General features: G+C 47.1%; 1 protein-coding gene across 11 annotated transcripts in view; it reads left to right on the top strand.

The window, feature by feature from the left end:
• The window catches only part of LOC147348650 (uncharacterized), a 47,209-nt gene that overhangs the window by 6,170 nt on the left and 15,770 nt on the right, over positions 1 to 25,269 (top strand). For 4 of the 11 annotated variants that reach the window (XR_015151790.1, XR_015151788.1, XR_015151789.1 and 1 more), the window contains exon 4: positions 2,275 to 2,950. Coding sequence is in view for 5 of the 11 variants with exons in the window: in XM_086368483.1 (XP_086224609.1) it covers positions 19,204 to 19,233; positions 21,386 to 21,569; positions 21,988 to 22,162; positions 22,851 to 23,010 (549 nt within the window). In the remaining 6 variants the exon portion in view is untranslated. Of the gene's footprint in view, positions 1 to 2,274; positions 2,951 to 9,265; positions 9,357 to 19,105; positions 19,234 to 21,385; positions 21,570 to 21,987; positions 22,163 to 22,850; positions 23,129 to 23,479; positions 23,729 to 25,269 lie in introns of those variants that run through there. The other 7 variants (XR_015151786.1, XR_015151787.1, XM_086368483.1 and 4 more) reach the window with 7 other exon arrangements.

Raw genomic sequence — 25,269 nt, forward strand, 5'->3', positions numbered from 1 at the left:
GTTACTGACTGGATGCTTGCTGAGTTGGAGGAAAGGAAAGAGTTAAAGGCGTTTCCATAGCTTTTGTCTTGAGAACTAGAGGAATGAAGCTGGTGTTTTCCTGAAATGTGTGTTGTGCTCAGTCACGGCTGACTCTTTCCGACCCCTTGGCCTGTAGCCCTCGGAGCTTCTCTGTCCATGGGATTTTCCAGGCAAGAGTACTGGAGTGGGTTGCCATCTCCTTCCAGGGGATCTTCCCGACCCAGGGGTCGACCCTGCGTCTCCTCCATTGGCAGGCAGGTTCTTTATCGCTATGCCACCTGGGAAGCCTTCCTGAAATAGGAAGACCGCATGAAAGGCAAGTTCAAGTCATCTCTTTTAATATAGAGTTCTGTGTGTGTGTGTCTTCCCTTTGTAATTTATTGCTTACCTGTTGAAAAACTAGATTGTATGATGTATATGGTTTTCCACAATGTGGATTTTGCTGATTATTTCCCTGTGGTGCCATTTAACATGTTCCCCTTTCCTCTGTTTTCTAGAAGTTGCCAGGTGGGGACGCTTGATGAAGTTCATGTCTGGTTTGTGTCCGTTTCACCGTAGTGCTGTGTGTGGCCCTCCGCTCTCAGGCTTCTCAGTTCACGTGTGGCTGTGTTAGCAGCCATGGATGTCCTCCCTGCTGTGTTCAGTCACTCAGTTGTGTCCGACTCTTCACAACCCTGTGGACTGTAGCCCTCTGTCTGTGGCATTCTCCAGGCAAGGATACTGGAGTGAGTTGCCATTTCCTTCTCCAGGATAATCCTCCTTCAGTTCAGTTCAGTTGCTCAATCATGTCCAACTCTTTGCGACCCCATGAATCGCAGCACGCCAGGCCTCCCTGTCCATCACCAACTCCCAGAGTTCACTCAGACTCACGTCCATCGAGTGAGTGATGCCATCCAGCCATCTCATTCTCTGTCGTCCCCTTCTCCTCCTGCCCCCAATCCCTCCCAGCATCAGAGTCTTTTCCAGTGAGTCAACTCTTTGCATGAGGTGGCCAAAGTACTGGAGTTTCAGCTTTAGCATCATTCCCTCCAAAGAAATCCCAGGGCTGATCTCCTTCAGGATGGACTGGTTGGATCTCCTTGCAGTCCAAGGGACTCTCAAGAGTCTTCTCCAACACCACAGTTCAAAAGCATCAATTCTTCAGTGCTCAGCTTTCTTTATAATCCAGCTCTCACATCCATATATGACTACTGGAAAAACCATAGCTTTGACTAGATGGATGTTTGTCTGTAAAGTAATGTCTCTGCTTCTTAGTATGCTCTCTAGGTTGGTCATAGCTTTTCTTCCAAGGAGCAAGAGTCTTTTAATTTCATGGCTGCTGTCACCATCTGCAGTGATTTTGGAGTCCCAAAAAATAAAGTCTCTCAGTGTTTTCATTGTTTCCCCATCTATTTGCCATGAAATGATGGGACCGAATGCCATGATCTTAGTTTTCTGAATGTTGAGATTTAAGCCAACTTCTCCACTCTCCTCTTTCGCTTTCACCAAGAGGCTCTTCAGTTCTTCTCTTTCTGCCATAAGGGTGGTGTTATCTGCATATCTGAAGTTATTGACATTTCTCCTGGCAATCTTGATTCCAGCTTGTGCTTCATCCAGCCTGGCGTGTTGCATGATGTACTCTGCATAGAAGTTAAATAAGCAGGGTGACAATATACAGCCTTGATGTACTCCTTTCCCGATTTGGAACCGGCCTGTTGTTCCATGTCCAGTTTTAACTGTTGCTTCTTGACCTGCATTCAGATTTCTCAGGAGGCAGGTAAGGTGGTCTGATATTCCCATCTCTTGAAGAATTTTCCACAGTTTGTTGTGATCCACACAGTCAAAGGCTTTGGCATAGTCAATAAAGCAGAAGTAGATGTTTTTCTGAAACTCTCTTGCTTTTTCAATGATCCAGCAGATGTTGGCAATTTGATCTCTGGTTCCTCTGCCTTTTCTAAATCCAACTTGAACATCTGGAAGTTCATGGTTCATGTACTGTTGAAGTCTGGCTTGGAGAATTTTGAGCATTACTTTGCTAGCGTTTGAGTTGAGTGCAATTGTGTGGTAGTTTGAACATTCTTCGGCTTTGCCTTTCTTTGGAATTGAAATGAAAACTGACCTTTTCGGTTCTGTGGCCACTGCTGAGTTTTCCAAATGTGCTGGCATATTGAGTGCAGCACTTTAATAGCATCATCTTTTAGGATTTGAAATAGCTCAACTGGAATTCTGTCACCTCCACCAGCTTTGTTCATAGTGATGTCCTTTTCATCATAGGGGACTGGAATGCAAAAATAGGAAGTCAAGATACCTGCAGTAACAGGAAAATTTGGCCTTGGAGTACAAAATGAAGCAGGGCAAAGGCTAACAGAGTTTTGCAAAGAGAACACACTGGTCATAGCAAACACCCTCTTCCAGCAACACAAGAGAAGACTCTACACATGGACATCACCAGATGGTCAATACCAAAATGAGATTGATTATATTCTTTGCAGCCAAAGATGGAGAAGCTGTCTATAGTCAGCAAAAATGAGACTGGAAGCTGACTCAGATCATGAACTCCTTATTGCAAAATTCAGACTTAAATTGAAGAAAATAGGGAAAACCACTAGACCAGGTATGACCTAAATCAAATCCCTTATGATTATACAGTGGAAGTGACAAATAGATTCAAGGCATTAGACCTGATAGAAGTGCCTGAAGAACTATGAGCGGAGGTTCATGACATTGTACAGGAGGCAGTGATCAAGACATCCCCAAGAAAAGAAATGCGAAAAGGCAAAATGGTTGTCTGAGGAGGTCTTACAAATAGCTTAGAAAAGAAGAGAAGCCAGAGGCAAAGGAGAAAAGGAAAGATACACCCATCTGAATGCAGAGTTTCAAAGAATAGCAAGAAGAGATAAGAAAGCCTTCCTCCGTGATCAATGCAAAGAAATAGAGGAAAACAATAGAACGGGAAAGACTAGAGATGTCTTCAAGAAAATGAGAGATACCAAGGGAACATTTCATGCAAAGATGGGCACAATAAAGGACAGCAATGGAATGGACCTAACAGAAGCAGAAGATATTAAGAAAAGGTAGCAAGAATACACAGGAAAAAAAAAAAAAAAAGTCCAGTGGTGTGGTTAATTACCCTAATAGTCCAGTCTGCAAAGTGCAGGCAGCTCTGAAAGTAAAATGCAACCACTTGGTTTTCTGGGAAAGGAAGCTAAGAATGCATGATTTTAAAAAATTCCACTGTTTCTATAGATTTGTTTTCAATTTTCTATGCTTGTGTGTGTGTGTGAGTGTGTGTGTGAGTGTGTGTGTATGAGTGTGTGTGTGAGTGTGTGTGTGTGTGTGTCTATGCTTCTGGTAGTTGTTTTGGGCAAAAATTTATCAGAGTTCCTTGTGAACCTTCAAGTAATTCCCTTTGAGTTATTCATTTCTAACTCATGTCTTTGGCAGATGAAAGAATTCCAGAGCTGTCTGCAGGTAAACAAATAGCACACAGAATAGAGAGTTTAGAGCTCTTTGTTTGTTTGTTTAAGTGTTTATTTGTCTGCATCGAGCCTGTGCCATCTCCCTTGTGTCATGTGGGATCTTTGGGCTCCGCAGTTGAGGCTCTCGGGCTTAGCTGCTCTGTGGCGTGTGAGATCTGAGTTCCTGACCAGGGGTCGAACTCAAGTCCCCTGCATTGAAAGGAGGATTCTTAACCACTGGATAAGCAGAGAATTCCCCGGGCAGTTGACTTTAAGCAAGTGTGAATGTCAGAATTTGCATGTTGCTTGTCACAATGCTCATTGCTGTGATTCTGACTTGGTAGAACCTGGTTGAGGCACAGGAATGTTTGCTTTTAACAAATATCCAGGGATCATTCTGTGACCCATACACTGAAAAATGCCATCTTGGGTTCACGGCGTGAGGTCTCTCATGTTGGATTTTAAGGTGGCAGTCTTGCATGTAGGACAAGGTTAAAGGGAACAGTAGAACTTGTCTGACCAATTGAAATAAAATGGCATATGTAACTACCTGTCCCTTCAGCTAAAATATAGTGGCGTAGCGGTATTTTTAAAATCCTTTTCAGAAACTAACTATTGTGCAGTGAATTTCAGCCTCCCCTTCTGAGTCATTTTTCACATCCCAATTCTTCTTTCCAGGCTAATTAATCAGTAGAAACCAGCTTAGACCACAAGGCGTGGTTGATACATCAAGTTTTCCTGTATTATTGTATTCTGTATGTGTCATGGGGCTTTCCTGGTGGCTTAGATGGTAAAGAATCTGCCAGCAATGCAGGAGACCTGGGTTTGATCCCTGTATCTAAGTGGGACGGAACATGATTTAATATAAATCTTTAATTTGCTGTTTTAAGGAGCTAATGTTTGCTGTGATTGCTTTTCTCCCCCTCTTTCCTGGTAACATGCAATTTTAAACATCCATTTACTTGTTCTTGAAACTGCTATGGTAGTACTTGTGACATGTGTTTGAATACAAAGTATATTTATCAGCATTGTGGCAATTAAAGTGAATATCAAATGGGTTTGTAATAGCACTTAAAATGTTATTGTTTTAAGAGTGTTACCATCAGGACTTCATTTGGGGTCTATAGTTTCTCTTGATGCTAATGATAAAGACTAGATTTTGTATGTATATGGACTTCATTTTTATTTTGATAAGTGTGTGGTTGTATCATACCATTAGCTAACAAATGTAGATTTACTCATTCATAGTTTCTCACAGCTTTTACAAGGATGGTAATACATGCCCTACAATGTATTTCTTCTTCTTGTTCAGTCGCTAAGTCATGTCCAGCTCTTTGTAACCCTGTGGACTGTCCAGCTCTTTGTAACCCTGTGGACTGTCTAGCTCTTTGTAACCCTGTGGACTACAGCACGCCGGGCTCCCCTGTCCACCACTGTCTCTTTTTATTACTACAAAATTTTTAAAAAGAATCAATCTTACACTAATGATTTTGTCATTCTTAATGGTCATATCTAGTCTTGCAATGTAACTGTGCATTCCATTGTCCTTAATCAACTTTATAAAAGACATAGAAACAAGACAAAGTTATTTGATTTCATATTAGTTTGAAAATAAATCGGTTCTTCTTAAACAAACAGAAAAACATTAATAGCTGCCCCAAACCATAGGATATCAACATGTTTTATGTTTCTATCCCTAGGACTGCAGATATACTGATATCTAAACTTAATAAGGAAATGGAACCCCACTCCAGTGTTCTTGCCTGGAGAATCCCAGAGACAGGGGAGCCTGGTGGGCTCCCATCTATGGGGTCGCACAGAGTCGGACACGACTGAAGCGACTTAACAGCAGCAGCAGCAGACTTAATGAAAGGCAGAAACAATGAAATTCTCTAAATAATTCTTTATGGAATGAGATCTACTTCTGAAATAAATACCTTAATGACTTGAATTTGATAAAGTAGACACCAGGAGAAAGTTTCCTGTAGATCCTACCTGAGTCAAATCTTAGTCAACCACCCTCATGCTTTTAGATGGCAAAATTATTTCTGTGTGTTTGGACAAGACCTCTTAGCCTGATTTAAAATGCTTATCTGTGTATCTTAGATGCACTGTTGCTGTGTATTTGTTCTATGAAACATTATTCTTTTTAATTAACAGTTTTCTGCTGAAGTATTTATTCCCTACATATATAAATATTTATTTAATTGCAGAGGTATAAAGTTGATATGTTTTCTATTTTTTTGACTATATTTAGTGTTGTTTTCATTGGTTCCCAGTGTTTTATGTCTTTTAATTTCTCCCTGTACTCTTGTTCTCATAAGTCATAGTTTTATTACTACATCTGTTAAAAGAAGCAATATAAATTTTCCACCCCTTTGGGTAGTTTACTGTTAGATTTTGTGTCTATTGAAAAGGAGTTATGTTCACAGTTTTTGCCTGTAAAGTAAGCTGCATAAAATTCAATATACATTAATAATACCAAACTGTGATTTATTGTCATCCAGAAGAGATGAAAACATGACTGTGACATTGTATATTTCTTTGTCATTCCACTTCCTGGCCTTGTAGTTTTAGCAAAAAATTTTAGCAAAAAATTCTAAACTTTGGTGAAGCGATCAAGAAAGTGAATGTTCTGTTTTTCATATGCATTTTAAGAAACTATGATGTTTACCTCTTGAAAGAACATAGATAAAACATTGATCAACTGCACCTAAAGACTGGCATTTTCTGTGAGATCTATTATGACTAAATAGTATGTTAATCAAAAGATTATTTATCTAATTATTTGTTAAATCATTGTACTGAGATGGGAGGGTACAAAGAAATGGGACAAGCCAACAGGAGAGTAATAACTACAAGATAATATTAGGGAATAAAATCTAGTAATATTCCACACCCAGGCAACTAGCATCTTCGTAGAGGAGACCGCAGTTAAAAGAGACAGCACAGAGGAGAATAGAGGCTGTTTCACCAGCGTGGATAGAAGCTGATGAATGTCTCAGCTGGAATAATGGCTGAATCAGTCCACAAACATTTTTTGTTTCTTGTGTATCAGGAATTGTGATGTCCCTGGAGAGAAAAGAGAGTATGAAGTTTGCAAAGAATGAACACCTGCTTGGAGAAAGGAGAAAAAGGAAAGGGTGTAGATTTTCATTAAGTTCTATTGATCAATGCCATCCTTCACATTTTATCTCATTCAACTCTAAAAGTTATGCAAGTGGATTTTCTTATCTCCATTTCGCAAAATGGCTTCCTTGTTGGCTCAGACGGTAAAGAATCTGCCTCAGTGCAGGAGACTCGGGTTTGAGCCTTGGTTTGGGAAGATCCCCTGGAGAAGGGAATGGCTACCCGCTCCAGTATTCTTCTTTCTTGGAGAATTCCATGGACAGAGGAGATGTTGCAGAGTCTGGCATGACTGAGTGACTAGTGCTTCTGCAAAAACAGTGCTTGAGGGGAGAATAAACCCACGGAAAGTCACTAGGTCTTAAAGAGGGAAAGCTGCGATTCCAATGTAAATTGATCTTATTATAAATATTTCTTTCTGGAACGTTAGGAAAGTATGAACACAGGTCCGTGTCCCGCCATCAAAGTGAGAGTTGAGCTAATCGCTGAAGTAATTGTACTCACCCCATCTCTTCAGCAGTCCCTGGTTTGGGAAGATCCCTGGAGGAGGGCGTGATGACCCACTCCAGTATTCTTGCCTGGAGAATCCCCATATACCGAGGAGCCTGGCGGGCTACGGCCATGGGGTCAGACACGACTGAGCGACTAACAGCACAGCGCATCTCTTCAACCACCATAAAAGTACATTTTCTCTCGTGTCACTTAGTTTTTCTGCCTGTGATTAGAAATAGTCTATTTCAAGTGACCTTTGGTCTAGTCCAGTGTTTCTGAATAAAAAATTAAATCTTAAGGTAAGATTGTGATAGACTGTGCAGTTGCCAGGGGAAAGGGATGGAGGCAGGCCGAAGGGCTGAGGGTTGTTGTTACAGCGGGTGTCCACCGGAGGGCGCCAGAGCACTGGCGAACTCAACCTGCGGGTCCAGGGCGAGACCTCAGGGCTAGGTGATGAGCTTGAAGGAACCCAAGGATGCGCCCCGAGGAGACAGGTTGTTTAGGGCGCACTTCTAAATCCCTGGCCCAAAGTGCCTGCCCTCCACAAGGGAGCAGGGATGGGCCTTCCGCACGCACTGGGGGCCCTTCCAGCCTGGTTGGGTGGCCTCACAGTCTGACTATGGATTGTTTCTCCAGAGGCAGAAAAAAACCTGCCTTGGACTTCCCTGGTGGCACAGTGGATGCGAACCCGCCTGTTAACTGCAGGGGACATGGGTTCAATCCCTGGTCCGGGGAGATTCCACATACCTCAGTGCAACTCAGCCCAGGTGCCACAGCTGCTGAGCCCACGCTCTAGAGCCTGCAGCCTGCAAGTACTGAGCCTGTGTCCCACGACTACTGAAGCCCGTGGGCCCTCGAGTCTGTGCGCCACAAGAAGGGAAGCCACCTCTGTGAGGGGCCCGTGCCCCACAGCTGTGGAAAGCCCACGGCCCTCGAGTCTGTCCACAAGAAGGGAGGCACCTCCGTGAGGGGCCCACGCCCCACAGAGAAGAGTAGCCCCGCACACCACAGCTGTGGAAAGCCCATGCAACAACGAAGGGCCTGCAGAGCCAAACATAATTTAAAAAAAGACATACCTGCCTTGACTTCTTGTGAACGCACGGTAGAGGCTCAGTAGTCATAGGGTTAATGACTATGTGCATCATTTTCCAAATAGAGACTCAAATGTTACAGTCTTTGTTCCATAAACCTTACGGTGCTAGCCAGACATGGGATCCTTCAGGACAGGATGGTGGTCTTTAATGGAACCAACAGTAGGTGTCGTGCGATTAGGTGTTTGGTGGAAGGAGCTGAGGTGTGGCCTGTCTGCTTTCTCTAGTGCTGTTAAAAGTGGTCCTAGGGGAGCAGCATCTGCACAAGGAAGAAGCTTGTTAAAGATGCCAGTTCACGGGCCCCACACCAAAGCTGCAGACTCATAGCTTCTTCCTTGTGTGCTGGAATGCTTTGTATGCATGTTAAAGTTTGAGGGGCAAGATTTAAAGACGTGCTTTTCACTCTAGGCTTGCCACAGAGATGACAAGTGAGTTTTAAATACTATCACCTGTGACCTCCTTCACACATTCTGTGTATTGATCCGGATATGTAGTTGAAAATGGATAACCAACAAAGACCTGTTGTATAGCACGTGGAACTCTACTTACTGTTATGTGCCACCCCAGGTGGGATGGACGTCTGGAAGAGAATGGATACATGTATATGTGTGGCTGAGTCCCTTGGCTGTTCACCTGGAACTATTGCAACATTGTTAATTGGCTATATCCCAATACTACATAACGGAGAAGGCAATGGCTCCCCACTCCAGTACTCTGCCTGGAAAGTCCCATGGACGGAGGAGTCTGGTGGGTTGCAGTCCATGGGGTCGCTAAGAGTCAGACATAACTGAGCAACTTCACTTTCAGTTTTCACTTTCATGCATTGGACAAGGAAATGGCAACCCACTCCAGTGTTCTTGCCTGGAGAATCCCAGGGATGAGGGAGCCTAGTGGGCTGCGGTCTGTGGGGTCGCACAGAGTTGGACATGACTGAAGTGACTTAGCAGCAGCAGCAGCAATACAAAATAAAAAGTTTAAAGTCTGAAAAAAAACCGTAGTTGACACACAATGTTGTATTTGAGATGTATAACCTAATTTCCTGTGAGCGACATAGTTTATAGAGAATGAAAATAAATTGGTTTTCATCACATTTTCCAGGCAATTCCAGGGTGAAACCAGGGTTATGCAAGAGGGCTCTCAGATGTTTTTGTGGTGTGAGACTTGAGTCCAGCCTTTGGTTCAAGGAAAGGTAAGAGTCTGCGTGGGTGGGTCAGTTCCGTGCAAAGCACACGGCCCAGTGCTGCAGCCTTAGTGGCTGACTGTGAGAGGGAAGGGCATGTGAAAACAGGGAAGCAGAATATCATGTTTTGGTCTCCATGCAGGAGCTCATTTCTTCATGCCTCTGTCATGTGACAAAGGATAGGGTGCTCCACTCACGTCCATTGAGTCGGTGATGCCATCCAACCATCTCATCCTCTGTCATCCCCTTCTCCTGCCCCCAGTCTTTCCCAGCATCAGGGTCTTTTCCAGTGAGGTCTTCGCATCAGGTGGCCAAAGTATTGGAGCTTCAATTTCAGCATCAGTCCTTCCAATGAATATTCAGGGTTGATTTCTAAAGGATTGACTGGTTTGATCTCCTTGCAGTCCAAGGGACTCTCAAGAGCCTTCTCTGACACCACAGTTGAAAAGCATCAATTTTTTGGCGCTTAGCCTTCTTTATGGTCCAACTCTCACATCCGTGCGTGACTCCTGGAAAAACCACAGCTTTGACTAGACAGACTTTTGTTGGCAAAGTGATGTCTCTGCTTTTTAATACACTGTCTAGGTTGGTCATAGCTTTTCTTCCAAGGAGCAAGCATCTTTTAATTTCATGGCTGCAGTCACCATCTGCAGTGATTTTGGAGCCCAAGAAAATGAAGCCTGTCGCTGTTTTCATTTTTTTACCCATCTATTGGCCATGAAGTGATGATGGCATGATCTTTGTTTTTTGAATGTTGAGCTTTAAGCCAGCTTTTTCACTCTCCTCTCTCACCTTCATCAAGAGGCTCTTTAGTTCCTCTTCACTTCCTGCCATTAGGGTGGTATCATCTGCATATCTGAGGTTGTTGATATTTCTCCCAGTAATCCTGAATAAAGCATAACTCTCAAATTTTAGGTTGCCTGCATTTTTTTTTAGTTTACAAGGTGAAAGTGCTGTGCTGATGCCTTCAAAGATGTACCGGTGTGGGACTTCCCTGGTGGCCCAGGGGCTAAGACCCCACACTTTGAATGCGGTGGGCACAGGTTCAATCCCTGGTCAGAGAACTAGATCATACATACCGCAACTAAAAGTGTGAATGCCAGAACTAAAAACAGAAGATCTCCCATGCCAAAACTAAGACTGGGCACAGCCATATACATAAAAAAAATTGTTTTTAGTATTAAGTTTAAAAAAAAGATGTACAGGTGTGATAATATCACCTAAGAAAGAGACCTAGGAATGGAGGAGGGAGGGGAAGAAACAGTAGGTTCTCATGTAACATTTGTGATTCAGATCAGCAGCTCCGTCCCCATTTCTTCGTGAAATCCCATGCATTTAGAACTGGTATAAACATTTACTTTTCTACCTCTGGTGGTCCTGCCTAACAAATTCTTTCTTTTTAAAAATATAATCTCTTTATTATCGTGCATTTATTTATTTAAAATAGTGGTGCAGTGAAATCTTGGGGTGCCTGTGTTTTTTTCAAAATAGGGTTTCCTCCAGATATGTACCCTGGAGTGGGACTGCTAGATCATAGGGTAGCCCTATTTTTAGAGTAAAAATTTTTGCAGATTGTTCTCTATGGTGGCTGTTACCAGTTTCCATTCCCACCAACAGTGCAGGGCAGTTTCCTCTTCTCCTGCCCCCCATACCAGGATTTATTTTTCGTAGGTGTGGACCTACTTGCTCCCTGACTTTCTAGATGCTGGTCTCTTCAAAAGGGCTTTGCGTCGCAAGCTCCATGGCAGCCCGTCATAGCCCAAGAAGCTCTCTGACACCCCAAAGTAGCTCTGGGCAAACTGAAGCACTTGGTAGCTGTGGAAGCAGTGTGGGCCTGAACTTGTCCCAAGTGCTTTGGCAACTCTGAAACCTTCTTCAGTGGAAAAAAGGGGGAAAGGTGAGTGAAGCCAGCCTCTGACCTACTGGCCTGCCCTTCCCCAGGGAGTCCCAGGATGGCCGGAGGCTGAGGAAGGACAGTCAGGAGGGGTGATGCTGGACTCCCGGCCCTTCCGTACCTTGCAGGTGGTCAGCAGCAGCGTCCAGGGCGGAGTTCCCCCGGCGCAGCTGGCTCTGGGAGCGCAGTGATGTCTACCCCGCCCCCCAGTCAGCTCCCCGTGCTGTGTCGGGTTCAGGACGCACCAGCAGCCCCAGGCTCCTGGAAATCCAGAATGAGGACCTGTGTCCTGGGGCTCCCGCTGCAGTCGTTCCTCCTCCCCTTCCAAAGGAGGCCTGGTTCGGAGCTCCCGGGGGCTGCTTTCCTCACGGGGATCCCCTCTGTGCCCTGCCAGACCCCTGGAACAAACGGTGTGTTTCGGGGAGGGCGCCTGCAGCCTTAAGAGGCACCCAGTCCACTTTACGGACTGCGAAGCCCTTTCCCCTTGGCTTGAGAGGTTGGATGTGGGTATTTTGGTGAGAGGATAGTTAAAAAAAAAAAAAAGATCTCAAGATCTCTGGGGGCTTCCCAGATGTCTTCATGCAAGCTGGAAGACGCTAGGGGATGACCTGAAGTTCCAGACAGGGGCAGTGTTCCAACTGGGCAGCGCTTTGAGGTACTTTAAGATCCTTGCCCTGACATTCTGCTCCGCCCAGGTGACTTGAGATGTCGGTGGGGCTTCGAAGTCTTTAAATAAACCCCAGGTGCTTGCGATCAGCAGTCAGGCTGCAGACTCTGGATGGTGTGCCCCAGAAACAAAACCATATGTATTTTATTGTAAATTTAAGGAATTGGGACTTGAACGTTGAAGCACAGAACCAGGAAAAAGAATTTGGTTTCTGGTGTGACTTTTCACCAGGGTTACGGCTGCCAGGGCGCTGGGGTCTTGTGTAGTGGGTTTGTTTTGGAGGTTCCCCTTTAGTTCCCCAGGGGGAACACAGAGGAGGTCTTCATGTTTACTGGGAGCAGACTGAGGGGTGCTTCGTGGAGAAGGTGCATTTCATCCATTTGGTTTACTTTAAAAAGGGGGTTAATTAAAATTTCTCAGTGCGGGAGTGTGTGTGTGTGTATGTGTGCGAAAGATGATCATGAGTTTGGAAAGGTTGAGTCTCTTGCACTCAGTTAACACTTTGCTGGTTCCAGGCAGGAGAAGAGCCCTAGCTTACGTTGCCAGTTACTTTGTGAGCGTCATCCGCCTATTTAGTCAGGTTTTGGAGAAATAGTTACGGAAGTCCTAGTCTGTGCCACGCAGAGTTTCTGGTGGTTTGGGATTTGCTCTTTAGGTTTTGGAGGTCTGGGCTTTAGAGGTGAGGAGGTCTGTATGTCGGGGAGGGGAGGTGGAGTCTTATTTGGGTGGGACCGGTGGCCCCTGATAAAGTCATCAGAAATAAAAGCAGCGGGAAGGAAAGTGGTCTGTCCTTAAGCCTCTGCTCAGCGGTGTCTCACCTTGTCACCAAGGAGTGCGGCTGTGTTTGGCTCTGCATTTTGGCTGGCAGGCTGTTTACTTAGGGGAAGCGTTCCAGGTGTTCCAGTGCGGACTTCACCGTCAGAAAGCTTGAGTGGGCACGCTGACGTACCAAAGAAGTAATGGTGAGCTGAAAACCTTTGAAAAAGAATAATGAGTATGACCGAAATATAAATCAGGCAGCCAGAGGCTGCTTTGATGTTGCCATCTGTCCTCGCTGCACTTTCAGTGGTCTCGGGTGCCCACGGGTAGAAGGATCAGTTGGTTAAACTTCAGTAAGAGGGTCCAGAGATGTGGCGGGGTCTTACTTAGCCTTTCAGGTGTGCTGCTGTTGCGGAAAGGTGGGGGGTCCTGCTGCTCAAAAGCAATAAACAGGCCAGGGTGGTGGAAAGGAAAGTTTGCTTTATTTCGGATGCTGGCAATGGGTGGGGGGCAGTGATGGGGGACGTCAGCTCCCCACAACGGACAAGCAGTGGGGTAAGAGATTTTTTAGGCTGAGAGAGGCGCTCTATGCAGAAACGGCACGGTCAGCTCTGTAGGTCGTCTTCAAATTGGTCATCTTGTTTTAGGTACAGTTAATCTTCAGTTCCCGGAGAAGGCAATGGCACCCCACTCCAGTACTCTTGCCTGGAAAATCCCATGGATGGAGGAGCCTGGTGGGCTGCAGTCCATGGGGTCGCTAAGAGTCAGACACGACTGAGCGACTTCCCTTTCACTTTTCACTTTCATGCATTGGAGAAGGAAATGGCAGCCTACTCCAGTGTTCTTGCCTGGAGAATCCCAGGGACGGGAGAGCCTGGTGGGCTGCCGTCTATGGGGTTGCACAGAGTCGGACACAACTGAATCGACTCAGCCGCAGCAGCAGCAGCAATCTTCAGTTCCAGAGTTAGTTTGTTTCTATCTCTTGAAGCCAGTTGTCAGAATGGTGGCTGCATATGTCATGGGTACCGTCTGGTCATCACCTAGTTAATTTCTTCCACCTGGTGGGCGTTTCCGTATCTACAAGACAGCTCACAGGGCATGGCTCAGAATATTGCCTGTTAGCCATTGAGAAGGAACTAAAGGAGCTTGACTATGCGCTTAATGAGTACGTTATTACTGTTTGGTCTCCTTTGACTGTTCTCCTTTGTTTTTGCACGTTCTCACTTCTCTGATAAACGTATTCTTTGCCTAAAGTTTTTCATAGACAAAAGTCAGGCAGAGCACATGTGAGCGAGGGCCCTAGGGTCCTGCTGTTTCACTGTGTCCTCGGCTCGAGGTGTCAGGTGTGGCTGAATAGAGAGGTGAGGGTGTGGCCTCTGTTCGGGGTCTGATCCAATGGCAGAGACCCTTGTCTGTATCTCAGGCCTAAAGGTTCTTGTTTCTCACAGTTGGCTTACTGGCAGCCACAGAGAGATGAGGAGCCTGGTCCCGTCTCGGGAGTCCTGGGGTTCTGCCCCCTCTTGTTCTGCGTCCTAAGCACGTGCGTGAGGACTGTGTGCTGAGCACTGCGTCTGAGGTGGCGCCGTGAGATGGCTTCTGAGGAGCATCCAGTCTGGAGGGAGGGCTGAGAGGTCACAGGACTGACTCAGGATGTGGTTTGGTGGAGCGGAGTCCAGAATGGAGCTGAGGAGCCTGGTCAGACCCGTGGGTTCTTACAGAATGTTGAGTGTAGTGTCCCCTGCTGCACAGGAGGGCCTTGTTGATTAGCTGTTCTATAGATGTGAGTGTGTCTGTGTCAGTCCCAACGTCCTCATGTATTGCCACCCCTTCCCTTTCCCCTTTGGTGACCTTGGGAGTGGGATTTCCAGACCCTCTGGTAGCTCTAGTCTCCAGGACGTAGTGCTGTGCAAGCGAAAGCACTGGGCAATTGTGGAAGCAGGTTGTGGACTTGGAAGCTCAGTGGAACAAAGGCTTTGGTCAATCTTGGGATCTTCTGGACTTGTCCCATGTGCTTTGGGAATCCAGACATTTGGGGCGCTTTGGCATCTCTGAAACCATGAGACATGTGATGGGTAATGGAAAGGAGGGGGGAGGTGAGTGAAGCCAGCCTCTGGCCTGCCCTCCTCCAGGGAGCCCCAGGATGGCTGGAAGTGGACGAAGGGCAGCAGGCAGGGGCAGCGGTGAACTGCTGGCCCCTTCTTTACCCTGCAGGTGCTCGAGGCAGCCAAGGTCAGGTCCTCTGGGAGCAGCTCATGAGGTGGCCAAAGTACTGGAGTTTCAGCTTTAGCATCATTCCTTCCAAAGAAATCCCAGGGCTGATCTCCTTCAGAATGGACTGGTTGGATCTCCTTGCAGTCCAAGGGACTCTCAAGAGTCTTCTCCAACACCACAGTTCAAAAGCATCAATTCTTCGGCATTCAGCCTTCTTCACAGTCCGACTCTCACATCCATACATGACCACAGGAAAAACCATAGCCTTGACTTAGACAGACCTTTGTTGGCAAAGTAATGTCTCTGCTTTTGAATATGCTATCTAGGTTGGTCATAACTTTCCTTCCAAGGAGTAAGCGTCTTTTAATTTCATGGCTGCAGTCACCATCTGTAGTGATTTTGGAGCCCAGAAAAATAAAGTCTGACACTGTTTCCACTGTTTCCCCATCTATTTCCCATGAAGTGGTGGGACCGGATGCCATGATCTTCATTTTCTGAATGTTGCGCTTTAAGCCAACTTTTTCACTCTCCACTTTCACTTTCATCAAGAGGCTTTTGAGTTCCTCTTCACTTTCTGCCATAAGGGTGGTGTCATCTGCATATCTGAGGTTATTGATATTTCTCCCGGCAATCTTGATTCCAGCTTGTGTTTCTTCCAGTCCAGCATTTCTCATGATGTACTCTGCATATAACTTAAATAAGCAGGGTGACAGTGTACAGCCTTGACGTACTCCTTTTCCTATTTGGAACCAGTCTGTTGTTCCATGTCCAGTTCTAACTGTTGCTTCCTGACCTGCATACAGATTTCTCAAGAGGCAGATCAGGTGTTCTGGTATTCCCATTTCTTTCAGAATTTTCCACAGTTTATTGTGATCCACACAGTCAAAGGCTTTGGCATAGTCAATAAAGCAGAAATAGATGTTTTTCTGGAACTCTCTTGCTTTTCCCATGATCCAGCAGATGTTGGCAATTTGATCTCTGGTTCCTCTGCCTTTTCTAAAACCAGCTTGAACATTAGGAAGTTCACGGTTCACATATTGCTGAAGCCTGGCTTGGAGAATTTTAAGCATTACTTTGCTAGCATGTGAGATGAGTGCAATTGTGCGGTAGTTTGAGCATTCTTTTGCATTGTCTTTCTTTGGGATTGGAATGAAAACTGACCTTTTCCAGTCCTGTGGCCACTGCTGAGTTTCCCAAATTTGCTGGCATATTGAGTGCAGCACTTTCACAGCATCATCTTTCAGGATTTGGAATAGCTCAACTTGGAATTCCATCACCTCCACTAGCTTTGTTCGTAGTGATGCTTTCTAAGGCCCACTTGACTTCCCATTCCAGGATGTCTGGCTCTAGGTCAGTGATCACACCATCGTGATTATCTGGGTCGTGAAGATCTTTTTTGTACAGTTCTTCTGTGTGTTCTTGCCATCTCTTCTTAATATCTTCTGCTTCTGTTAGGTCCATACCATTTCTGTCCTTTACTGTGCCCATCTTTGCATGAAATGTTCCTTTGGTATCTCTGATTTTCTTGAAGAGATCTCTAGTCTTTCCCATTCTGTTGTTTTCCTCTATTTCTTTGCAATGATTGCTGAAAAAGGCTTTCTTATCTCTTCTTGCTATTCTTTGGAACTCTGCATTCAGATGTTTATATCTTTCCTTTTCTCCTTTGCTTTTCGCGTCTCTTCTTTTCACAGCTATTTGTAAGACCTCCCCAGACAGCCATTTTGCTTTTTTGCATTTCTTTTCCATGGGGATGGTCTTGATCCCTGTCTCCTGTACAATGTCACAAACCTCATTCCATAGCTCATCAGGCACTCTATCTAACAGATCTAGGCCCTTAAATCTATTTCTCACTTCCACTGTATAATCATAAGCGATTTGATTTAGGTCATACCTGAATGGTCTAGTGGTTTTCTTTTCCCTACTTTCTTCAATTTAAGTCTGAATTTGGCAATAAGGAGTTCATGGTCTGAGCCACAGTCAGCTCCTGGTCTTGTTTTTGCTGACTGTATAGAGCTTCTCCATCTTTGGCTGCAAAGAATATAATCAATCTGATTTCGGTGTTGACCATCTGGTGATGTCCATGTTTAGAGTCTTCTCTTGTGTTGTTATAGTTTATATTTTATAACTTATATATAATTATTTATAACTTATATAAAATATATTTTATAACTTAGTGTGCCCGTTGCAAAATATTTGAGAAGTAGACAAATGTGTACAGATCGTTTCCTGTTCCATCAGGATGGTGACCATGACCATCAGGAGACCTTTTCCTCCCAGTAAGCTTCATTTACTCCTGTGCTTTTTCAGCTGGCTTCCTGGGGAGGACAAATTCTCCAGCCCAGCCACAGTTTCTGTCCCCTAAAAATTCTTCCTTCTTAACAGTTTTGAAATTCAGATGTGTTTTGAAATTCATATTTTTAATGTTGCTGTGCCTTGGAAAATTGCAAGGAACAGTTGGAGGCATGTCTTTCAAACACCTGCCATAGAATCAGGAACATGTGGGCTGTCTCTACATGGTTTTTAGAAAACTAGGAAAATTAAAATGAAAAAGTAGTAGTCACAAACCTTTTTTCTACTGTGAAAGTGTTCCTGCTTCATTAAATATGCTTTGAAAAATAGGCTTTTTAACAGCTATGTAATATTCCACCTCAAGGCTGTACTAGTTTGATTACTTAAGGAAAGATTTTTTAGACGTAAAAATTAAATGTAGGAATTAGAATCCTTTGCTACCTCCTGCCTGTGGAGGGGCCCAGGGAGGGTGGCTGTGTTGGTGGGGGGGTTCCCACCAGCTCTAGATACTGGATCTAGCTTGTCTAGACTTGGCGAGCAGTCTATGCTCTTGGTTCCCTTAGTTGGAATCACAGATTCAGCATGAGTTACATCGGAATTGGTATTGGCTCACTGCCACCGCTCTGAGGGGAGGGAGTGTAAGTGTTGGATCTGAAGGTCTTGTCAGGTGAGCACCCCGGACTCAAAGTACCCAAAACATCTTTTTATTTGATGTAGTGATTCAAACATGAATTATATTCCACAATTGAAAAAAAAATCCATGGAAACATTAAGTTGAAGATGACATAATTTGTTTATAAATGAATTAGTGTTTTTGTTCTTTATTTCCCTAAACTGATCTTGTTAAAGGAAAGAATAAGTTCTAGCCCTATTTTTTCATTACAGTTACTAGCAACTTGTATATTTTACTACTGACGATTTTTAAGGTAACTAGAACTTTTAAAAATGTAATACATCTGTAGGTGTCCACCTGGAAGAAGACCTGATTTTGGTTAGGAAAGCAAGTTGGAGGAAATGTGTGTAGTATTCTTTCCACACACACACGCACACCTTCCCAGAGTCGGGCGTTGTGCAGATGTGTGTATGGATGGCAGCGTGTGTATAGGAAAAGCTGTGCAGGGTGATGGATTACCTCTTGGGAGTGGGGGTAGAGGAGGGGGCAGTGAAAGGGAGGACACTCAGCTGGTAGTGGTGGGCGCCGCCCTGCCCCTGGAGCCCCAGATGCTGTGAGCACAGCCTGGGTTCAGGTTTCAGTCGTGGTGCTGGAGCTCACCAGCTGCAAGTTACATGACCTCGTTTGGAGCCTCGGTTTCTTTGCAGGATGGGCTAAGAGCAGGATCGCTCCTAAGGTGCTCGTGAGCATTGCACGTTATAATACATCTAAATACTGCTACCACCTAGGAGGGCTGTCCCTGGTGGCTCAGCTGGTAAAGAATCCGCCTGCAATGGGAGACCTGGGTTCGATCCCTGGGTTGGGAAGATCCCCTGGAAAAGGAAATGGCAACCCACTCCAGTATTCTTGCCTGAGAATCCCATGGACAGAGGAGCCTGGCAGGCTACAGTCCATGGGGTCGCAAGAGTGAGACACGACTTAGTGACTAAAGCACCACCATCACCACCACCTAGGAAGTGCACAGCGTTAGCTATTACTACTCTGCCTGCAATGCGCGAGACCTGGGTGTGATCCCAGGGCTGGAAAGATCCCCTGGAGAAGGGAAAGGCTACCCACTCTGGTATTCTGGGCTGGAGAATTCCATGGACTGTATAGGCCATGGGATTGCAAGGAGTCAGACACGACTGAGAGACTTTCATTTTCATGCATTATAAAGTTTAAGAACAAAGAATCGGATGCAGTGGGGGTTGCCCACTGCACTGGCTGCTCTGGGGGTAACCAGAGTGACCCTGACCCACAGGCATTGTCCCCCTGTCTCCTCCCAGGTTTTCGAGAGGCCGCTGCAGCTGGCCGTGTCTCTAAGGAAGCCCTTGGTGATCCACTGCTGAGATGCGGAGGACGATCTGCTGAAAATCATGAAAAAATGGGTTCCTCCAGAGGACAAGATTCACAGGTGAGAGCCTACAACTTCAGCAGGCAAGTGAAGTGAACAGGCTCCTCGGGCTAAGATGTTACTGGGAAGAAGAAGCTGAGCAAGGAGAACATTGATAATGTCACATCTTTATATAGAATCTTTTCCCAAGATTAACTATCAGCTTGATCCATGCGAAATTTATGGTATTTGATTTTTTTTTTAATCTAAAAAAATGGCAACTTAATTTGGTTTGAGCTGATACCCTAAATCATTGTGATCCCCATCCCATGAAAGTGTGAAAAAGGGAAAGTGTTAGTTGCTCAGTCGTGTCTGACGCTTTGTGACCCCGTGGACTTGTAGCCATGCCGTGAAGCAGGCTGAAATGGGGGCTCAGTTCCCAGAGATGAGAACTGTTGCTCTTGGGAGAGACTGGCTTCAGGGCACCTGAAAAGAAATTTTGTCTCCTCCTTTGAATTGAAAAAATTCATCCTTCCCTCTTTACCCCCTTGAAGTCCAGGATGTCTCTTCTCTAAATGGTATTTCAGTTCAGTTCAGTTGCTCAGTTGTGTCCGACTCTTTTCGACCCCATGCACCGCAGTGCACCAGGGCTCCCTGTCCATCACCAACTCCCGGAGTTTACCCAAACTCATGTCCATTGAGTCGGTGATGCCATCCAACCATCTCATCCTCTGTCGTCCCCCTCTCCTCCCACCCTCAATCTTTCCCAGCATCAGGGTCTTCTCAAATGAGTCAGCTCTTCGCATGAGGTGGCCAAAGTATTGGAGTTTCAGCTTCAGCATCATTTCTTCCAGTGAACACCCAGGACTGATTTCCTTTAGGATAGACTGGTTGGATCTCCTTGCAGTCCAAGGGACTCTCAAGAGTTCTCCAACACCACAGTTCAAAAGCATCAATTCTTCCGCACTCAGCTTTCTTTATGGTCCAACTCTTACATCCATACATGACCACTGGAAAAACCATAGCCTTGACTAGATGGACCTTTGTTGACAAAGTAATGTCTCTGCTTTTTAATTTGCTATCTAGGTTGGTCATAATTTTCCTTCCAAGGAGCAAGCATCTTTTAATTTCATGGCTGCAGTCACCATCTGCAGTGATTTTGGAGCCCCCCAAAATAACATCAGCCACTGTTTCCACATCTATTTGCCATGAAGTGATGGGACCGGGTGCCATGATCTTCGTTTTCTGAATGTTGAGCTTTAAGCCAACTTTTTCACTCTCCTCTCTCACTTTCATCAAGAGGCTTTTTAGTTCCTCTTCACTTTCTGCCGTAAGGGTGGTGTCATCTGTATATCTGAGGTTATTGACGCTTCTCCCAGCAATCTTGATTCCAGCCTGTGCTTCATCCAGCCTGGCATTCACATGATGTGCTCACATATGAGTTAAATAAGCAGGGTGACAATGTACAAAATGGTGCTTAGGGGTCTTTAGTTTGGTAAAGTCACCGACCCCCGCATCGTGTACTTGTTTTAGGTGTGGGCTGGGCTTGGGGAGGAGGGGCCCCGGAGGAGCTGTGAGAGACGGTCAGCTGGTCCCTGTCCCAAGGACGTGGGGCTGAGGTGGACACTGGGTGCCCTGGGAGAAAGAGGAGGGGCCCTTAGCTGTGTCTGGCTACAGTAAGGTCAGGAGTGATGCCCGAATGGTGCTTTCAAGAGGGGTGAGAATGGGTTAACTGAGGAAACAGGGAGTCTGGATCTCAGGCCGGGTCATGACAGGTGGCTGAAGCGGGTGGGGCTGTCCGGCCACTAGACGCCTGCCTCCAGGGTCCCTGGGCTGGGAGAGTGTCGCCTCTGACTGGAGCCTCCATCAGAGACACGAGGCGTGGGCACTCAGCCCTTGTGGGCTGACGTGTGTTGTACTAAGAGTGCAGATGGGTCAGTTCAGAGAAGAAAATTCACCTGTAGGCCAGCCCCCCATGTTCAACTTTATTTCCTTCTCGTTCACTTGACCACGTGGACGTAGTGTTTCCCTGCTGTCGTGATCCCGAGGGACTCGGGTCGTCCACTCTGCCCCTGACTGCGTGGACTAAGAGTCCGTCCCTGGGATGCGGTCTTTCTGTGTCTGACAGTTTACCCACCGGCAGTCCCATAAGCGAGGTGACGGGTCTGGGGGAAGTCGGGGCTCTGCAGAGCGGGTTAGGAGGGAGCCCCAATCTGGAAGTGTCCTTCTGCAGGCACTGCTTCGCCAGCAGCTACCGGGTCATCAAGCCGCTCCTGGAGCTCTTTCCCAACATGTCTGTGGGCTTCACGGCCATCCTGACCTGCTCCTCTGCCAGCGAGAGCCGGCAGGCTGTGAGAGAGATCCCGCTGGAGAGGATCGTCATGGAAAGCGACACCCCCCATTTCCTGCCATGATAGGTAGGGCCGTCTTCAGGCTGAGCTGAGGCTCTGAGGGGAGAGGGTGGGAGGCGGGCGGTCACCACGCGGGGCCGGCAGGACCCGGGCCACAGTACCTTTCCAGGTGCCCCGCCCCCACACCTTGGCTGTGTAGGCGCCGCCTCTGTGTTGCTTTTCAGAATCAGAGTCTGGGGGACCGAGAAACTGAAGCATAGCTACTCTGTTCCAGGCGGTGCAGAGCCCCACCCTATAGAGGGTCGACCAGGGAAGCGTGGGACCTGCTCACTGGTGCTCCCATGACTGGACTCTCTGTACCTGCAGACAGGGGCGTCTACACAGTGTCAGAGAGGCCCTGCTGGGGGAGGACCGGGGAGGGGGTCAGACGTGATGGTCATGCCCGGAAGGTGGAGCGGTGTCCTGAAGGCTTGGTGTCTTCCAGGTTCTCAGGAGCGTCTGCCAGTGCGCCCACCCCGGCCTGGCCTTGGCCACAGTTCGAGAGATCGCCAGGGTCAAGGTCCTGTCACTCAGCTACACCCTGGCCACCCTCCGCGAGAACGCCTGCCGCCTCTACAGCCTCTAAGCCCAGACGTGCCATCAGGAGTCTCCCAGAAAAGGTGACGAAGGTCATGTTGCTAGGTTTTAAAATCCAAGACAAAGTGGCTGGGGCTCAACGTTTGAAACGGAGAGCGTGTAAACAGAGGGTGAGCAGCGAGCCCGGGGTGTCTTGAGTGACCTCGAAGCTGACCCTTGTCCCCATCTCTTCCCCGACCAGCGGCCTGACGAGAGGAAGGCTGTGTGAGCTAGGCCTGCGTGTCCCCCTCGAGGGTGTGTGAGAGCTCCCAGGACAGGGTGCTTCCTGAGACCTCAGTGGGCGCTCCCCATCAGGCTGGCGGGGGTGGGGGGCGGGCGAGGGGTGATTGCGGGGCTCCAGGGCCCGGAAGAAGAGGGGAGGATGTGAGGATGTGGCGAGCTCGCCCGCCAGCGGTCTCTGCAGCTGGTGGTGTGAGTGGTCTGTGGATAAAGTCACAGCCCTTCTCAGCTAAGCGTGCGGGGGCGCGTCGCGTGGTTCCTGGTTTCTCCACGCTAAACACACCTCCCCGGTGGAACTCTCCTCTGGGGGACATTTGCCGGAGACCACTCAGGCGGAGAAGGAGCCCCTCATTTCCCTGGATGACCCTTCGGTCGGATCCTCAGAGTTACCATGTCAGCTCCCAGTCAGCACTGGCAAAAGGACCTCAGCCACTGGCCTCACTGGTTCCACTGCCGTCGATTCAGTGGGGCCAACGGGCGCTCATCATCCAGGGCACGTCCTGGCCGAGGGAGCTCCCGACAGATTGGGGGACCTGAGGAAAGCCTGCTTGAGCAAGAGGACCTCAGGGAAGGTGCTCCCACTCACAGATCCCCCAGGACTGCAGCCTACCAGGGAAAACCAACCGGGCCTGCATGCCAGGATGAAGAGTGAGGCTCCAGTGGAGGTCTCTGCGCCCCTGCAGGCTTCCTGCAGAGTAAAGCTCATGAGGCTGCACACTTGTGTCTCCGGGTTTAGGCTCCTCGTTCCTGTTACACAGTGCACGTGACCTGTGAGTGTGAAAGCTGGTTGGTGTTGGTTCTGATCTAGTTTTTGTGTGGCTGACTGGGTTGTTTTTGCTGTGCTGCCGGAATGCCTCTGTGTCTCTGCCCCCTCACCCCCTTGGACCACCACTTTCTGAAGATAAAGTGATGGACCCATGGCCTCCATGTTTGTGCATCTTACTCAGGGTGTTACCAGTGGTTTGGTCATTGACTAGCTCAAGAATCCAAAGGTCTGGAGGCATTCTTGAATATGTATGTGCCTTAGCACAGTAAACAAGCATTCCTGGTCCCTTCTTCAAAGTTCTGCCACTGGACTTTCCCAGTGGTCCAGTGGCTAAGACTCCATGTTCCTGTTGCAGGAGGCCCGGGTTCGATCCTTGGTCGGGGATCTAAGGTCCCACATGCTGCAGAGCAGCTAAGCCCACGGGCCGCAACTCCTGAGCCCATGTGCTGGAACTACTGAAGCCCGCGTGCTTTGGAACGTGCTCGCCACGTCTGAGGAGAGTCTGTGCAGTGCAGCGAAAGATCCTGCTTGACGTGATGAAGATACCATGCGTTGCAACAAGACCCAGAGCAGCCAAATAAATAAATTTTATTTTAAAAAGAAAGTTCTGCTGCCTTTGAGCATTAACTCTCAATTTACTGCCTGGGAACACCCAGATATACTTGTGCTTCTTGGCCGTGAGAAATAGATACTTTCTTTGTTCCAGAACGGTGCAATAGGAGGAAAAACAATTGAGGGCCCAAGGGTGTCGTCGATGACTCAGTTGTTCTGTGGGCTTTGGACTGTGAGCTCTGATGCTTCTGGGCAAACTGACTGCAAGCCCTGAAACAGAACTTCCTCCCGTCTGCCAGTGCTGCCCTGAGGTACCCTTGGACACGAGTGCTCAAGCCAGAAGTGAACGCGCCAGAGGGAGGCTCTGTTCCAGGAACAGCGAACACATTTGAAATCTGTGGCGGCCTCCTCTCGGACGCACAGCCGTTGGTTTCTGTATTTCCAGGACGTTCTTCACTCAGTCGCAGCCAGACACACGGCAGCTGCATCCACCTGACGCAGCGCCAGCCTCTGTGTCTCGGGAAATCTGCTCTCGGCCTTTCTGAGGTTTCACATCCTTCTCTCTGTGTTAAGTTTGGGACCAACAGTAATCACGCTCTACTGCAAGCTCTTAGTAATGCAAGCATTTTGGTCTTTGTTTTGTTTTCAGTTAACTTATTTTTTTATTGAAGGATAATTGCTTTACAGAATTTTGTTGTTTTGTGTCAAACCTCAACATGAATCAGCCATAAGTATACATATATCCCCTCCCTTTTGAACCTCCCATCTCCCTCCCCATCCCAGCCCTCTAGGTTGATCAGATCAGATCAGATCAGATCAGTCGCTCAGTCATGTCCAACTCTGCGACCCCATGAATCGCAGCACGCCAGGCCTCCCTGTCCATCACCAACTCCCAGAGTTCACTCAGACTCACGTCCATCGAGTCAGTGATGCCATCCAGCCATCTCATCCTCTGTCGTCCCCTTCTCCTCCTGCCCCCAATCCCTCCCAGCATCAGAGTCTTTTCCAATGAGTCAACTCTTCGCATGAGGTGGCCAAAGTACTGGAGTTTTAGCTTTAGCATCATTCCTTCCAAAGAAATCCCAGGGCTGATCTCCTTCAGAATGGACTGGTTGGATCTCCTTGCAGTCCAAGGGACTCTCAAGAGTCTTCTCCAACACCACAGTTCAAAAGCATCAATTCTTCGGCATTCAGCCTTCTTCACAGTCCGACTCTCACATCCATACATGACCACAGGAAAAACCATAGCCTTGACTAGACAGACCTTGTTGGCAAAGTAATGTCTCTGCTTTTGAATATGCTATCTAGGTTGGTCATAACTTTCCTTCCAAGGAGTAAGCGTCTTTTAATTTCATGGCTGCGGTCACCATCTGTAGTGATTTTGGAGCCCAGAAAAATAAAGTCTGACACTGTTTCCACTGTTTCCCCATCTATTTCCCTTGAAGTGGTGGGACCGGATGCCATGATCTTCATTTTCTGAATGTTGCGCTTTAAGCCAACTTTTTCACTCTCCACTTTCACTTTCATCAAGAGGCTTTTGAGTTCCTCTTCACTTTCTGCCATAAGGGTGGTGTCATCTGCATATCTGAGGTT

The sequence above is a fragment of the Bos grunniens genome, chromosome 22 (genome assembly GCF_055505025.1).
Source record: "Bos grunniens cultivar Pamir isolate PY7600 chromosome 22, Bosgru_T2T1.0, whole genome shotgun sequence".
NCBI lineage: Eukaryota > Metazoa > Chordata > Mammalia > Artiodactyla > Bovidae > Bos > Bos grunniens.